Source organism: Antrostomus carolinensis, unplaced genomic scaffold (assembly GCF_000700745.2).
Source record: "Antrostomus carolinensis isolate BGI_N321 unplaced genomic scaffold, ASM70074v2 scaffold15377, whole genome shotgun sequence".
Lineage (NCBI taxonomy): Eukaryota > Metazoa > Chordata > Aves > Caprimulgiformes > Caprimulgidae > Antrostomus > Antrostomus carolinensis.
Window position 1 is genome coordinate 86,411 of NW_010325518.1, and position 16,248 is coordinate 102,658.

At 49.2% G+C, this 16,248-nt stretch overlaps 1 protein-coding gene across 1 annotated transcript in view; it reads right to left on the minus strand.

The window, feature by feature from the left end:
- The window catches only part of LOC104527513 (protein tyrosine phosphatase receptor type S), a 98,646-nt gene that overhangs the window by 4,070 nt on the left and 78,328 nt on the right, over window positions 1–16,248 (minus strand). Inside the window, 8 exon segments of the mRNA XM_029085785.1 lie at window positions 140–318; window positions 785–1,070; window positions 2,819–2,973; window positions 3,101–3,220; window positions 3,832–4,007; window positions 6,772–6,895; window positions 9,658–9,755; window positions 13,927–13,974. Coding sequence (XP_028941618.1) covers window positions 140–318; window positions 785–1,070; window positions 2,819–2,973; window positions 3,101–3,220; window positions 3,832–4,007; window positions 6,772–6,895; window positions 9,658–9,755; window positions 13,927–13,974 — 1,186 coding nt within the window.

Here is a 16,248-nt window from a genome sequence, read left to right on the forward strand (position 1 = left end):
GTGATGGGACAGGGCTTGGTGATGGGACAGAACAGACAACCTCTGGTAGGACCTAGTCCATCCCTCTGCACTTCTGCAGCCTCAGACTCACACAGAAAGCTCCCCGCTGGCAGCAGCAGGGCAGGAAGGGGCCGTGTACCTGTAGCCATCGATGAAGCTGGCATTGATGTAGTCTGAGCCCTCCACTCCCCTGATGGGCTGGAGACAGACCCGCGTGGTCTCGTATGGCATGATGTTGACAAGGCGATTCTTGAATTTGTTGCACGGGAGGTTGGCACTGATGAACCTGGAGGTGTGGGCTTTGGAGTTGGCGAGTCGCTGAGAGGAAAAAGCAGAGTCACAACCATTCGTTCAGCTTTGGTTTGTTTTGTTTTTCTTGAGCCCTTTGCCAGCCCATTTAACTTGCCCTCCACATTCCACCATGTCCTTTCTTTTTGTGGGGAGGGAGTGGGGACAGGCTGAGACTTTTCCTTAAGTAAAACTTTGAGAGAGGGGAAAAAAAAAAAAAAAGAGTTTAAAAACCCAATCTAAGGAAGGGACAAATTCAATCTGGATTTGAAATGACCACACAAGCCTCCCGCAGCGGCAGGTAAGTCTCCTCTGGGAACTGCAGTAGCTTAAGTCAGAAAAGTAATTACTTTTCTAACATGGAACCAAAATGTTCCCATCAGTCTTATCGAGGTTCCCTGTCTGCTACGCATGAGTGCCAGCAGAGCAAAGCTCTCGTGAGGAATACAGAGCCTTCCCCAGTGACTCCTGTCCCCATTCAAGCATCTACCATTACCTTGAACTCCAGCTCCATGCCCGTCACGTGCTCTCCGACTTCAATCTGTGCCAGTTTCTGGATGTATGTGTAGAGATTCCTGGCTGGGACCTCCGTGTTGCCACAAGCAACAGCCTCAAGCAAGGCATCGTGTATAAAGCTGTACTGGTCTTCTGTCTGTACCATGTAGTTGCGCTGTGACCTCATGAGGGTGACGTGCCCATAAATGTCCACTGTCTTCTCATGTTTGATCCTCTCGAGCATGGCATCGATCACAATGAAGCAGCCAGTCCGTCCAACGCCCGCACTGGGAAGAAAAGGGAAAAGAAATGAAGCGATGGACCATTCTGCCAGTGAAGAAAGTGATTCCTAAAGGCCCCCAGGCTGTGTTGGAGGGTTTGGACAGTTGTACAGCAGAGGACAGTGGTGACACCAGTGTCACTGCTGCTCCAAGTCACTCCAATGTGTGAGCACAATGCTGCACTGGGGCTGGTAAAGCCTGTGCTGGGACCTAAAAAGCCATTTATCTGAACCTCACCTGGGCCAGCGCTGCCACAGCGGCAGGGACAGGCTGCTGGGTCAGAGCCAGGGGATGGAAACGTCCCCTCACCTTCTGTCCTGATCCATACGCAGAAGGACTCGGGCCCCAGAGAGTTTGCAGCATTGCAGAGCTTTGCTTTGTTCACCTCAGTTTAGCAAAAAAAGCCCAAACCAGAGTTTAGTCTTGTGTCATCTGAGGACAGGCTGGAAGATGAAGAGTTGCCTCTGGTGACGTGCTTGTCACCCCTCCGTCCTGCCCTGCCTCGCTTCTCCTGCCTCGTCAGCTCCACCATCCCCAGGACGGGAGCTCTCCTGGCAGACACACGATTATGACAATTCTAGGTAGGGAGCTCTAGGCTTGAACAAAAGGCTGGCACCATCTAAGGGCTTAAAAAGCATATTTAATCACTCAGATCTTTCAGTGGCTGAGAAACTCTTGATGCTGTAATGAGCAACATGCGTCACCTCTTTTCCTCAATGTTTTTGTGCATCGAGGTAACATCAAACTTGTGTGTAACGGCATTTGTGAATCAGCAGGGCTCTCCGGGTCTGCGCATTCGCCGCTGCTAATAAAGGGTTTCCTTTTACTGTTCCAGTGCAGTCCCTTTTTTCATAAAGCCCCCTTGATCTCTCTTAATTAGACTGCCTAACACCTGAACCAAGCAGGTGACTGGAGCTTTGGCAAGAATTTAGCAGCTGATCTGGGAGCCAGTTCCTGCACGTTGTGAGCTGACAGCTCTCTTTATTCATTTTCTGAGAGGTGCACGATAATTGCCGTCTGCAAGGTTAGTGATAAGTTGCCCACTTACAAAGACTGTTTAAACAGCATCGTGTAGGAGAGGCAGGATTAGCTTCCCTCATCAGCCTGTAAAATTCAGATGTCTTTCCTCAGTGCTGAGTAACCTGCAGGCTCCTTCCCACCCTCCTGAGGAACACAGGGGTTTATCTGAGTTGAGGCTGCGAGCGTTCCTCGTCGGGTTGTAAATTGAATTAGGGAATGCTACCTGCCCATAGGGGCCTTCAGTTTGTCATTAGCAGAATAGCTGCAGCACTCAAAAATCCTCCTCTTTCCATCACTGTCAGCTCTCCCTTTGACAGCTGAGGCAGCTCTGCCTCCCAAACACCCGATGCAGCAACACCAAGCAGCTTCCTAAGTCGCACTCCATCTTCCTCCTTTCCTGCTGTGACAAGAAACAACCTCTACACACAGAACCAGACACCAGTTCAGCACAGGGTGCTTCCTGTTGCTAGCAAGGTCTGAGTGATTTGGTACTTGAAAGGTCTGGTGATTTGAAACTAAACCATTCATCATCTCTGGAAATTCTGTGCTCAAGGAAAACCCCAGTCAATGAAAAACCCAAGTATCCTCCTCAGATGTTGGCTGGGAATCCATTTTACTGCTGGGCACTCACTAGGAGACTGTACACGTCTCCCAGGTGCAAATCAACATCCTACTGAACTTCTGCAGCCCTTGGAGGTGGCCCCGTGCAAGAGTTGGATGAAGGAAATCAGTACCTGCAGTGCACCACGATGGGACCAGCATCAGGGGGGTTGCAGGTTTTCACCCGTCTCAGAAAAGCCAGGAATGGGGTGGGATACTCGGGTACTCCGTGGTCAGGCCACGCTGTGAACTGGAACTGGCGGACCTCCCGCTTCTCACTGGAGCCATTCTGAAAAGACAAAGAGCACCAAGAGTAACAGAGGTACCAGCACATCACCAGACCCTGCCTGTGCTGTGGATGGAGAGAGAGCTGTAGCCCCTCTCCAGGAAAAACAGAGGGGTGGGAGAAAGCTCACCTTGTGAAGGGAGAACGTTCGAACACAGAACGTGGCCAATTCAATGGTATCCAGTAACGTCACTTGAATCATCCCGTAGGTGTCTGTACCTCGGCCTGGCCAGTACTGGTCACACTTTATCTGGAAGACAAGAGACACTGAAAATCCCTGGAACAAACCCTGTGCTGCAGGGGAAGCTCATTCCAGCACTGTCCTGTTACAGGTGAAGCTGGTCAGGTCAAAAAGAGGAGGGGAGGTGCAAGAAATGTCTTTTCAGAGCACCAGGATAGGGACAGAGCAGGCTTGAAAAGCTCCTACTGACTAAGCACAGGCTTTGATGCACCACATCAATCATGTGGACAATAGACTGGAATGATCCTGAAGATTAGAGTGAATGCACTGGGGCTTGTTAAACAAGAGAACTGAATGTGAAACTTGCCACATGATTAACTCTGAGACAGACCTACAAAGCATGCAACAGGATTGAGTGTCCTCTTCTCTTGGAGTTGCAGAGGAGGCTGCAGCTTTCCAGGTCAAACAGTTTGGGTTTTTGGGGGTTTTTTTGTTGTTTTTTTTTTTGTTGTTGTTTTTTTTTTTTTTTTAAAAAATGAATCACTGAACTTTCAGGGTGCTGGCAAATCCCCCACTGACATAAGTGTGGGCTGCAGATCAAAGGGATTTGCTGTTCCCCAACCCTTCCCTCCAATCCCCCAGGATTATGACTAACTAGTCATCCCTCTCATGCATCTTACCCGTGATTTCTCCTCCAGCTTAGTCATCATAACAATAGTAGCTGAACGCTGCTCCCACACCATCCTCCAAAAGTCTCCAAAGGTCTCTGGCAGAGGCCCCTGCGTGGCGATGTAGGCATTCTGCTTCCGATAGCCATCGATGTAGTTGGCGTTGATGTAATCGCTGCCCACAATTCCTGTATTAAATCAGCAAAAGCCAGTTAGTGGATTGTGCAGAGTCAGAAGCGTGAGGAGATCTTTGCAGGAATATTGTTAGAGATAATTCCCCTGCAATGACACCTTCATAATTTGGTGGGTTAGAATCACAGCTGGGAGTAACAGACTCTTTGCAAGTTCTTCCCAGCTAAATGTCCTGCCTCAGAAGTTTGCATCGTGGGGAGACAAATTACTTCTTGCAAAAGATATTAAAGAGATGGAATATCAAACCTGGAAACCGTGGTTTTCTCAATGGCATTGCCAGCAGCAGCAGAAGTCCTGCCCTAGGGCGTCACTGGTCTCAAACACGACAAAACCAAACCCTTGTCCCAGATCACCCAGCAGCAACTGCAGCTGGTCGATGTGCCGTGCAGTCCATAGTCCAACCCAGGCAGTGAACTACAGCTGGACAAAGTCAGGAATAAACCCAGGCTTGATTCAGCCAGTAAAGGCTTTGAAATTACAGGCTTTGACTCGCTTTAAATTGTCCGCTGTCATTTTTAGGAGTGGTTGTTCTATTCACAAGAGTTACAGGCTATTGAGTTCCAGCTGCTCGCCTGTGTCCTTGCTCGAGGGTTCGATATGAGTGGCAGGAGGTACTGCCAGAGGGAAGAGGGTGATTGGGACATGGCAGGAGAAAACTGCTCTGAAGTGAAAATGGACACTGGCAAGTGCTGATGTTCAGGTTCAGCTTTCGAGAGCCTCTGAGACTGGCACGGAGGAGCTGCACCGTTTGGCAATTTGGCCCATTCCTAATGACAGCAGAGCGGCTGGCAAGGTTGGCAGGTTTCTGCTAACCCATGATTAACTCCGTACAGAACGCTTAACTCGTGTCTCGAGGGGGAGCCAAGGGTAGGGAGCAGCACCAATATGAAATTGGGTTGCTAGTCCTCATCCCGCTCTAGCAATAGACATTGCTGCTTCTGTTGGCGAGGAGCAATCCACGCTGAATTGCCTGCCAGTCCTCAAGGGTACTTGGTAATTTCAGCTGCTGGTAGAAATGGCTTTTGATTAAATTTCTGGAGGGTTCCCTGCCCCCACTCCTTCCCAATCTGAAATTTCAGGAGGGAAGGTGGCTGTGCAGCAGCAGCAGCAGCAGGAACGTGATCAAGCCTGAGCTTCTGGAATTAATCTCCTCTCTAGCCCCCTCAGGTCCACTCTGTAATTTAAAATGGTGGCCATGAGCTCCTGCCATGTTTTGCTGTGTGACAGGCCCAGTTACAGAGAAGTCACAGAATTAAAGCCTCTACTTCTTCCTGACCAAGCAGCCAGTGACAGTCTGCAGCCTTGACAATTCCAGATTTAAAACAAAGAGAAAGCAACAACTAATTCCTCCAATTCCTTTCATCTTCCAGCCCTCAGCATAAAATACAGCCTAGTAGGAAGGAACACACCAGCCAAGACATGTCAGAACCTCTCAGATGCTTGAAAATTAAACCCTGGCCCATCAGATTTGCACCATCAGTCCTTGATGATGCCACCTGGGCAGAGTTAGGATTGCTGCCTGCAACCAGCCCTCTGCTTCTGCTTTCCCGAGAGCCAAGACCTGCCCAAAGTGTCCTTCATTCCTGCACTTGTGTTCTTGTCTTTTCCCTTGAATGACAAGGCAACTTTTAAAAGACTTTGCTTTCCTTGACTCATACAATATTAATCTCAGAAGAAAACCAAGCCAGAACAGTCATCTTCACAATGAGAAATGTTTAAAACCCTCTAACAGCAGACAAGACCAATCCAGATTTATGCAGCTTTTTGGCAAATCACCATGATCTGTTGTTACCCCAGAACAGCTCTTCCGCTTCCTCACGTCCCTCAGAGTTACCTCCGCAGAGGGAGACTATTCCAGCAATTCCCTTGTCACGAAGGCTTCTGCATTAACCTTTGTATTCACCAGGGGGTTATTAGGACATCCCATATCCTCTCTGCTCAGCTGATCAGCTCTGGGCAACGCAAGACCAGCCTTAAATGCTTTATCCGTACAGCCACACACAACCCCAGATGATGAAACTCGACTATGGTCTCGACAGCAGCAAGCAAAGCAGGTGCCCTGTTAAACTCCATCTCCTCTCCACCAAAAGCCCCTCTTATCCTAGCGTGTGCCAGAGCAACTCTGTCAAGATCCATGAGTTGTGAAATTTAATGTAAATTTTCTGACTGCACCATCACTCACATAAGCAGCTGAGGAAACAATTGCTGACCTACCAGGCTCACACTAACCCCTTCTCATTCTTAGCCTTTTAGGGGCCAGGACTGCAGCAGGAGCTGCATATCAAGTAATCTTTACGTCTGTACAACTCAGCAGCCACATCTTTGCTACGCTGCTGACACTCACATATGTACAATTAGCCCCGTGCTTACTTCTCATTCATCCGCCGTACCGGCACACTTGACATCCATTGCCACCCACCGCCCTGTTCCCGCTCTCTCTAAAGCACTATGTGGTCTGAATTCTTCCCGTTAAGTCAGAAATTTATCGAGCAGGGATCTCCAAGGAGAGGGAAGACAGTTTCTTGATAAACCAGCCCTTGAAATAAAGAGATTGCAGCTCCAGAGAATATGTCAGTCACCAGATTTAACAAATGTGTGGTTTACAGAGGTATCTCCTGCTTGCTAAACTCCCGGGGAGGTGCTAAGAGAAGAATATAAATAGAGGGTAACAGGGAAGGGAGAAGAGCATGTGCAATATGTTCCCCTGCAGCAGCTCCAGCCCAGCATTGACATGTAGGAGGAGGAGAGAAGCCACAGTACCTTCAATGGGCAGCAGGATGACGCGCGAGTGGTCGTAGGCGATCACGTTGGCATAACGGTTCTTGGGCTTGTTCACTTCGAGGTTGGAGTGCTCCCAGGTGAACTGCTGGCCAGGGTCAATGGACTGGAGGAATTGGGAGAGAAAACAAGAGAGTCAGAGAAGAGAAAAGCAGCAAATCAAGCTCTGAATATCTCCTTCTGTGTGGGACAAATCATGGCTCTGAAGATCTAGCTGAGGAACACAACATTCACCTCAAGAACTGACCTTTGGCTGAGGGAAAGCCCCAGCCTGGTGGCACAGGGTGCTCAAGTCCCACCTCTCACGGTCCCAAGAGAACCCAGAGAGGTACCTGAGATAATCCCCTCTCTGGCACGATGCAGTGCAACCCTGTGGCAAAAGCATCAGCTCAATTTCAGGCTGCAACACCGAGGCCTTGGATTGTACTTCTGCTGAGGCTGAGCAGGGTTAGTTCCAGCCTGACACTGACAAACAGCCGGCAATTGGGAGAGAACAGGAACAATCACATCAGGATGTATTTATGAAATGATGAAGAGGCTGAAACTATGCGTGGTTAAACTAAACAGCCATTAACAGGGCATAAATATACCACTGTCTTGCTGAGTACTAATACCTGGAGAAGAAGATGTTGAAGCCAGAACAAGGTTTACAACCATGTGTGCAAGTGGGATATGCATCATAGAATCTCCTGGTTGGAAAAGACCTCCGAGATCATCGAGTCCAACCGTACCTGCCCATTACTAAACCATCTCTCTGAGCACCACATCAGGATGAAACGTCAGGGCAAACCCTTGCTGTCGTGGGCAGCAGGAGGGGACTAGGCTGCTCCATGAAGAGCAGAGACAGAGCTACTTGGGACCACAAAGACTCAGTGCTGAAGGTCTCCCAAGGTAAAAAATGGGGAGAAAGGACCACAGGGGTCTGGCAGGGGCAAGCTCCTGCCCACTCAGCAGGGTGGGACAAGTGCATCACTCTGGGCAGAGAAGGGGTGAGGACCCTGGCCCTAAGAAACTGAATCAATGTGGCTTTTTCCTAGAAGGGATGAAGCAATAAACAATGAAATGCACTGGAAAGAAAAATCCTCTTTGCCTGTCCTGGTGATTTATGCCAGGTTTGGTGATTGTTTTGTGGGTTGTTTTTTTTTTCCTAAAGTCCAGCTGTCCCAGATATGGAAATTAGGTTAATTACGTTTACCTCTAAATCCTCAGCCAGAGAATTAAATAAAACAAGGGCTTAATTCCTTCATCATTCTGCAGAGCCCTAGGGGTTTGCCTCAATTGGAGGCTTGGCAGGAGCGTGCAGAGTTGTGTTTCTCGCTCTCCCTCCCTGCTCCTCCTGGCCAGTGGGGACAGGGTCCTGCACACATGTCCCTTCAAGCTCACAGGGGTCAGCCCTTGCCAGGCACCCGCCGTGTGGATCCCACAGCTCCCCGGGCACAGCTCAGCTCCAAACCCACCCCACACACACGTCCTCCTGCACTCTGGCTGCAGAGCATTTCTAACTAATGGGTATTTATACTGTTGTAATGTGTCTGTTTGCTCTCTATCCCTCTAATCTCGCCTCGCATTCATTTCATTAGCGCTGTTTGTTTAGCTCTGGCTCTCCCACTAGAGGAGGTTGTGCTGGAACGAAGCCAGGGCACTTGGGATATTGCATTATGCAAATCAGCCTTTGAAATCTGGATTGAGCATATTAACAGGCTGCTGCTCTCCCCCTGCACCCCAATGTGGGGTGCAAAGACCCCAGCAGAGTAAATGCACCTTCTCCACCGCACAACCCTGCTCCGTGGGCGTGGAGCTGTGAGTAGGGAGCTGCATCACACATGCTGATGTCTGCAAACCAGACTGGGGAGAAAGCACCCCCAGAACCAGTCCTTTGTTCAGAAAATATCCCCTCGCTCGCTGCCTGCAAACAGAACTGGGCAGCCTAGACTAGTTATTAGTCTAAAAATACGAGGGCATTTTCTGTCTTTGAATAACAGCAACAAAAAAAATTCAGTCATATGTTCAATCTGCAACGAAAGCAACCTGCACACCGACGGCCCCGGCGGCCCCGGGCACTCGCGCCGGGATTTAACCAGTGCTGATGCAGAGCAGCCAGGAGCAGGTTTGCACAAGCACACAGCACTTTTCTGTCTGGTGACAAGGATGTTGTGTTATGTAGATGCAGTGGTAACAGGCTGGGTTGTGATCTCTTTGCCTTCCCTCCTCAGTCTGCCTTGGGACTGGCCCAGCAATGTGGGAATTTTATAGTCTGGGGTAGTAATTTGAAATGCAAGTCCTGTAGCCACAGCTGGGTGCCTGCAGGAGCTTATAGGAGTAACCAAATATTATCAGGAAGGAGAAAAAAAGAGCAGAAAACCCCCAGACAAGACAAGAAAGGCACAAATCATCCTGTTTTCTCAGCTTTAGCTCCATGGCTGTTGATCTCATCAGCTCTGGAGGACTCACTGTTTATCTCACCTAACTTCAGCTATCTGAAACTGTGAATCTCAGTCCTTGGCTTGGTCCTCTCCGTGATCAGCAGCAAGACACAGGCACTCTCAAGGACAACTCCCCATCCCATCTGTTTGGCAGTCATCTTCCAGAAATGCATCCCCCTTCACGACGGGAGCTCAGACCCTGTCCAAGATGCCCACTCTTTGGACAGAAATGGTTCATGGACCAAGCCTCTTTCCTTCCTATAATCTGGAACTGAACCTAGCAAAGCAGTGAGCAAGCATTTCATTTTCAATACATAAATATCTTATTTATTTCAACTAATCAGATCCTTAAAACGAAGCTATGTGTATTTGGCTGAGGGCCTGTCTGAATTTCCTAATTCCCTGGCTCTGCAAACCCATGCACAGCACTCACTCTTGCTCATACCTCATACTCTTGGGACAATTTCAGGTTATCATTAGCTTTGAGATGCTCTGTGTGTTCAGCCAGCTCGGAAACGGGGATTGGTGGGTGGCTGAGCATACCTAAAAGACAAGACAGCAGGAAAAGAATCTCATTTAATAATAACTAAAATTTACATCTGTTGCACGTTTTATAAGAAAGAAGAAACAAGGAAAGAAACAAAATTACAATGTAAGATCTGCAATGAAAGTAGGGAGGTTAGAAGAGAAGAATTCAGGGCTCGAAATTGTGTCCTTGGAAATAAAAAATAAAAATCAAGGAAATAAAAAAAACCCAAAACAGTAAAATGAGAGTGTTCCCGTGATGGCCCCATTTTCAATGTGTAAATCAGAGCAAAACAAAAAGGAAAATCCGAAGAGCAGATGCGTGTTAGCGATTCCAATAGTGGACTCAAAATGAGCAAACGCTGCCAGAGGAACCTACGCAGCAAATGTTCCAGCACCCGCAATGATCAGAAACAAACTCCAACAGAAAAGAAGGGAAGGGGCAGGGATCCAGCCAACCATGGTGATGTGGGGCAGGGGAAAGGAATGCAGATGGGGGGAAGCAGGGGAGGCTTTTCAGGAACTGTCCTTTGCACAACATGGGCTCTGTAAGCTTCCTGGTGAGCTCATGGATGCAGTGGGATAACCTTCACCGTTCCAAGAGTGCAACCAGGTATGGACATGGCAACCACTGGCTCCTCTTCCCACTCGTGGCTGGTGGATGATGTTCCTTCTACAGCACAGCACACAGACGGCCAGTGCTGCTCTGTCCTCACCCTCCCTTCTCCCCCTGCGGGGCCGTACCGACCCTGCCGTGGTTTCTGCTGGGGATGCCGTTACCTTTTGTGATGGAGAGGCAAGAGATCCTCTTGCCTCCTCTCAGTTTCTAAGGGATGGGAATCTATTTGCTGGGGAGACCGATGCCTCATGACCCTGGTTTACTTGCTGCCCTTGCAATTCTCACCAACACTCAGTTGTGCTCCTACTGAGGCAGGCAGAACTGCCAGGAAACAGACTCGATCTTCTCTGGGACGTCCTGGTAGTGGGAGGGCCACGCGGCATCAGACTGAAGGCACATCTCAACCACGAATGGGGCTGAGCAGCAAAGACAGACCCAGGTTTCAGTCTGAAGTGTGATTTGCACATCCTGCTTCGAGAGAGGCAGCTGGAGCCCTGGAAAGAGCAGGGATCCTGCCCATCCTATCATCTCAAATAGCTACGCTACACATCAAGGTGGAAAAGCGCTCCGTGCTTTGCTCATCTGCATTGGATTATGTTTTTCCAAAGGCTTCCCATGCTGTCTGCCAGCCGATCCCGCTACGACTGACAGCGGACAGGCAAGGACAACAGCATGGCGGGAAGCCCTGGGCAGTGCCCCCAATGAGAAGGACAGGAGTGGAGAAGAGATGGAAGCCAGGGAGAATTTCGAGCCCCGTGGGTGTTGGTGTGTGACAAAGCAGCGGCAGTGGCAGCAGCATGGTCAGATACTCTGAAAACTCAGCACAGAGATGACAAAGCAAGCATGACATCCTCAGTTTTACAGTGACTTCTAGAGAGATGCTGCCTCTCCCAGGCCTTGGGAACAGGACGAGTCTGCCACAGAGCAGGTATCTGAGCCACCACTCCAACAGGTTTCTCCTAAGCTTAACTAGACAGCTATTTTCAGCACAAGGAAATCTGGCTGAAAATAGAAGGCAAGGAGGGAATAGACCAGAAAAAGCTCACAAAAATAACCCCAAAGTATTCTGGAGGCTGCGCTGGCTTCAGTCATGCCTGCTGAGCACCAGGGCAGAAAGTCTCTCCTGGCTCATGGAGGAGAAGCTCCTAGTTAGTCTCTTGCTGTCCTGTAGCCCATTGCACCTGGAGAAGGATTTCTCCTTTGTTTCCCACCCTGGAGTGGAAGGTGGCTGCTGTCCCCCCAGTACCACAGCCAGGGATGCAGACTGGGGACGTTCAGAGGAACTGGTCCTCTCTCTGACTGCGTGGGACAGGAAAGCTGAGATGCCAGAGATCAGAGACCAAACCAAGTCAATGTTATAAACACCTCTCAGTGTCTGTCCTTCTGCCTCTGAAAGTAAAGGCTGAAGAGGGCAGCAAACACACCTTGAGCTGCAGCATTAGAGCAAAGCCAAACCCTACGCAGAACAACTTCTGCCAACTCCATAAACCATCTCCAGATCTCTGTGGGTCGCCCCCTCACTGGCCTCTTCCCCCTCTGGACTGGGAGGCAACCGGGCAGCTCCCGGCCCAGCTGCCACCACCTGACTCTGCTGCAAAGAACTAGATTATTTGCTGAAGCGTGCTTAGAAACAGAGTGCTGTAAGTGAAATCCCAGTGAGGAACACACAGGTTAAAAGGAAAAAAACAGAGTGGGAAAAACTAGTAATAATGAGCAAGCAAGAAAAAAACCCAGATTCTCTTTGGCGTAGAAGTCATGGAGCAATATGTGTCATTCCCTCTGAGCTAGTGGGCTCCATGGGAAAGGCCCAGCGTGCCAATCTGGAACGAGAGGTCACATTGCCCTTGAAGGTATTTTACAAGTTTCCTTCATAATACTCCAGGAAAAATCCTCAGCTCCTGAAAACCAGCTCTGTCTCTTTGCTGAGGAACATCCTGCCTTCACCAACTCACTGCACACAGACCTTGGCCGAGAGCACATGGGAACCTGGTGTGTTTTGCTGCTGTTAAAGACAGAAATCTCCTTGTCAGATTGATTTTTAGGGCTCTTTGTAATAAAGGACGACCAGAAATCTCTGCAGTGATAAACTTTCCTGGTCAAAATGCCAAGTGCATCAAGGTTCTCAAGAAGATCCAGGAGAAGATGGATGTTAAAGGAACTGGGAGCAAGTACCAGTACTTCCCAGTGGTACCAGTCGTGCTGCTGCAGCAGCTTCTTTTTTGTCTGCTTTAACCCAATAACTCTTTTTTTAGACAAGAAGGGAAATGGCTCACAGGTTCCTCTGCTCAGTGGCCTCCTGGCTACCTGCAGGGCTGCCACCCAGGGAGACCTCCCGCAGTGGAGGGAGCACTGCCATGGGCTGAGGATCAGTGCAGCCTGAAAAAACCCACACAAACCCCCTCTGTTACACTAAGGGGGTTGAGGGGAGGTGGCAGGTGGCCTGGGACAGTATTGACAGGAGTATTCAATACCAAAGAGACCATTATTTGGATTAAACTATTCAGAAAAATGTCCCAGCCCTCATCACACCTCCGAGCACAAGCAGCATCTGTGATTTTTCACATTCATCAGTTAAAACCTCACATCTACTTCCCTGCCCAGCATGAAAAAAAATAACAAAAAAAATCAAACCCCAAACCCACCCAGCAAAGCTGGGATCTTGGCTTCTAATGGGGATGAAGTCCTTTAGAGCCAGTCTCATCTAACATTTCAATCACTTGAATCTCTCTAATCTTATCACAAAAGACTTGATTCTCTGTGCACCAGCCAACTCGTCAGAAACGTCACCCTAACATCTGTTCCGTGGGCCAGAGCCCATTTATCCCTGAAAAATCACAGTGGCTGGATGGCACTTTGCATGAAACCCAGGGGTGTGGAGGGCTGCGGAGAGGCCGCCGGTCTTTGTGCTCCTGGAACAAGTCGATGCCAAGGAACAGACACCTGCCACAGATGGGAAATGGCCCTTTTCCTCCTCTGACATGAAAAGGTGACTGCGCAGCTCTCTCCAAAGAGAGGGGATCGTCAGCTGCAGCTCCGGTTTTGTCTTTCCCCATGTTAGGAAGCAACGAAGACAAAAAACACAGGCACACAAATACACACAACACTCACACACCAGTGCACAACAGATCGCTTTCTGCCCGTGAATAAGGACAAGGGACATTGAGCCAAGCCAAGAAATGAAACATCTTCGACAACGGGGAGAAAAAAAAGAAGCTTTGAAACCCAAGGTCCCTTCTCCTGGGACAGCAAAAGAGACACAGAAGGACAGACAGTGTCCCACGCTGCTACCAGGGGCTCTATCCTGCTGCTGCTACCACTGGTGTCTTGCAAAAGGCCTGTTATTTCAGACTGTAAAACTGGAAGCGCAGTTCAGACAAACAGATGGCACAGAAAAGGGATGAGATGGGCAAACACCGCAGGAATAACAGAGAATTGGGGGGGGAAGAAAATAAAAATAACAGGAACGAAACAGGATTGGAAAAGAAAGGGACAGAAGAGGAAAAAAATAATAATGGGGAGGGGGAGAGAGAAAAATGAAACCAACAGGAACAAAAACACACAGGAACTAACTTTCAAAGTCAAACTCAGGGTCACTGAGAGGGCTGCTCAGACCAGAATCTGCAGAAAACAGTAAAAAATAAATAAATAAAATATACACTTTTTTAAAAATTTCATGCTAATAAAAAAACAAAAACCAACATAAATCTAAAGAGGAAAAGAAAGTTATTTTTTGTGCTGATCAGGCTAGGACAGGATATCTAAGATGCTTTTCCCCCTCCGAGCTGCAGATGCTCACGCACACTCCCATTCCCACGTCCCTTATCTGTTTTGCTGCTGGGGACAGAATAGAGACTCTCTGCTTGCTGGACCCCAGGTCATCTGGCTGGAGAAGAGCCTATAGACCCTCTTCTAAACCACAAGATATTGAATTCAAATGGCTTTAATTCAGGCAGCACCTGTGGAGTCTTCCCCTGCAAAATGGACCACAATCTCTCCATCATCACCAACACGCTTCAAGCTCTGATTTTCCATCCATGTCCATTTTCATCCAACTGTTTGCAAAATTTTGTGGGAGGCAGACGACCAACTCTCCCAAAGCCTTTAAAACCTTTTACTGCTTTCCAAGCTAGAGAGCAGAATAAACTAGCTAGACAAACTCTGGTTAAATAAAGTTAGAAAGAAAAGGTGGCAGCATCTTTCTAAAGCTAGACTGGACAAAGCTGGGCAGTCTTTTGAGATCTGCAGAGCTTTAATGGCAGGTTTGCATGTCTTAACTACCTTTTACAAGCTTCTTAGATCAAAAATTCAGAGGTACAGCATGACCAAAACAGCAGGGTCAACGGAAGACAGACTCACTCATCTATCGACCACATTAACTGAAGCTTGGAAGTGCCCTTAGCTGACTCTGCTGTCCTGTGGGGACAGGGAGAAATACCCAGGAAAGGAAATATATGAAACAGCATTTCCAACTGCTTCTTAGCGTCTGGATGACCACAACCTTTTATATTTGCTTCTATCTCAGCATCCATTTCACGTTGAGGGAGTGCAGCTCTTTCTCTTGGGTCTCACATCACCACTTGGGCACCCAGAAGTTAACCTGAACACTCCCAAAGGGAGCTTCTGCTTGCACCCAGTATATAACACTGAGCCTAGATAAATGTAAACTGCTGTTGAGCTGCCACTCAAAGATCTCAAAAACCTTCAGACTCTCCTGCAAGAGCACCACTAAGAAAGAGCTGATTTAGGGACCTAACTGCTGCTGAACTGCTCTGCATTCAGTCCCCACATGCTGGATTGAACCCACTTCCATCCTTCAGCTGAGATCATTCCTAAGCTTGGGCTGATACCACCAGGTTGTTCCTAACTCTTTTTGATATGAAACCCTCAGCTCAGGTCTGTCTTTGTGTTCCCCAAAGATCCTGACCCTCTGGGTACCTACTAACTTGCCAACCTCGCCCTAAGAAAACTCAGACAACGCTAAGGACAGGACTGGGATGGGACGGGGAAACAGGAGCTGCAGAAACATTACTAACAAGCACAAAACAGCAAAAAAATACAAACAAACTGAAAACAACAGCCAGCCCCCCCCAAAAAAGCACAATAAATTCCCTTCCAAATCCTCAAGCACCAGGAACTCGGAGGCAGAGGTGTGTACCAGTGCGCAGGGACTGCTCAGCATCGCCAAGTGTCTGTCGGGCCGGGTCAGTGGTGGCTTGCAGAGGTGCCATGCAGGCAGCTTAGACATGCATGTACATGGGGACACACGTGTGCAGAAAGGAGGGTGCATGGAGCTGCTCTGCCTGGGAGGTAAGCGCGGTCAGGCGTTAGCACAGCGGCTGTTCACAGCGATGGCGTCTGCACCGAGCCAGGAGACGCTCCCTGGTCTGTGCGAAGCAGCCAGCTGCCTTTCTCTCTCCGCACAACCCACGGGGCAGGCCTGGCTCCTGCCAGGAGTGTTTTGGCAGGTAGGCAGAAAGCACCAGTTACAGATGTGGCTGGAGCAGTGTGTGCTGGGCAGCCCATCACGCTTCATCTCCAACACCCCTGTGGATCACCCAGTGTGAGGCACGGTGCCGTGCGGCAGCATTGCTGGTCTGGCAAGCTTGGCATGGCCACGGCAACTGCAGCTGTGTACTTTAGCCCAGAATGCACCAGTTTAGCTGGGCATCCAGGAAAGTCCTTCTTCCTGCCTTGCTAGTGCTGAGCAGAGCCTGTGCAAGGACCTGGAGGTTTCCCAGCAAAGGTTTATTTCCGCAGTCTCGCTTAGCACAGACAAGGCTCAGCACAGACAAGGCTCCTCAGCTGCATCCTAGGTTAGCACCAGGCCTCAAAGGCAGCACGGCAGCAGCCTCTGTGCAGGCAGGGAGGGGCTGAGGAAAGGGCAGCGGATCC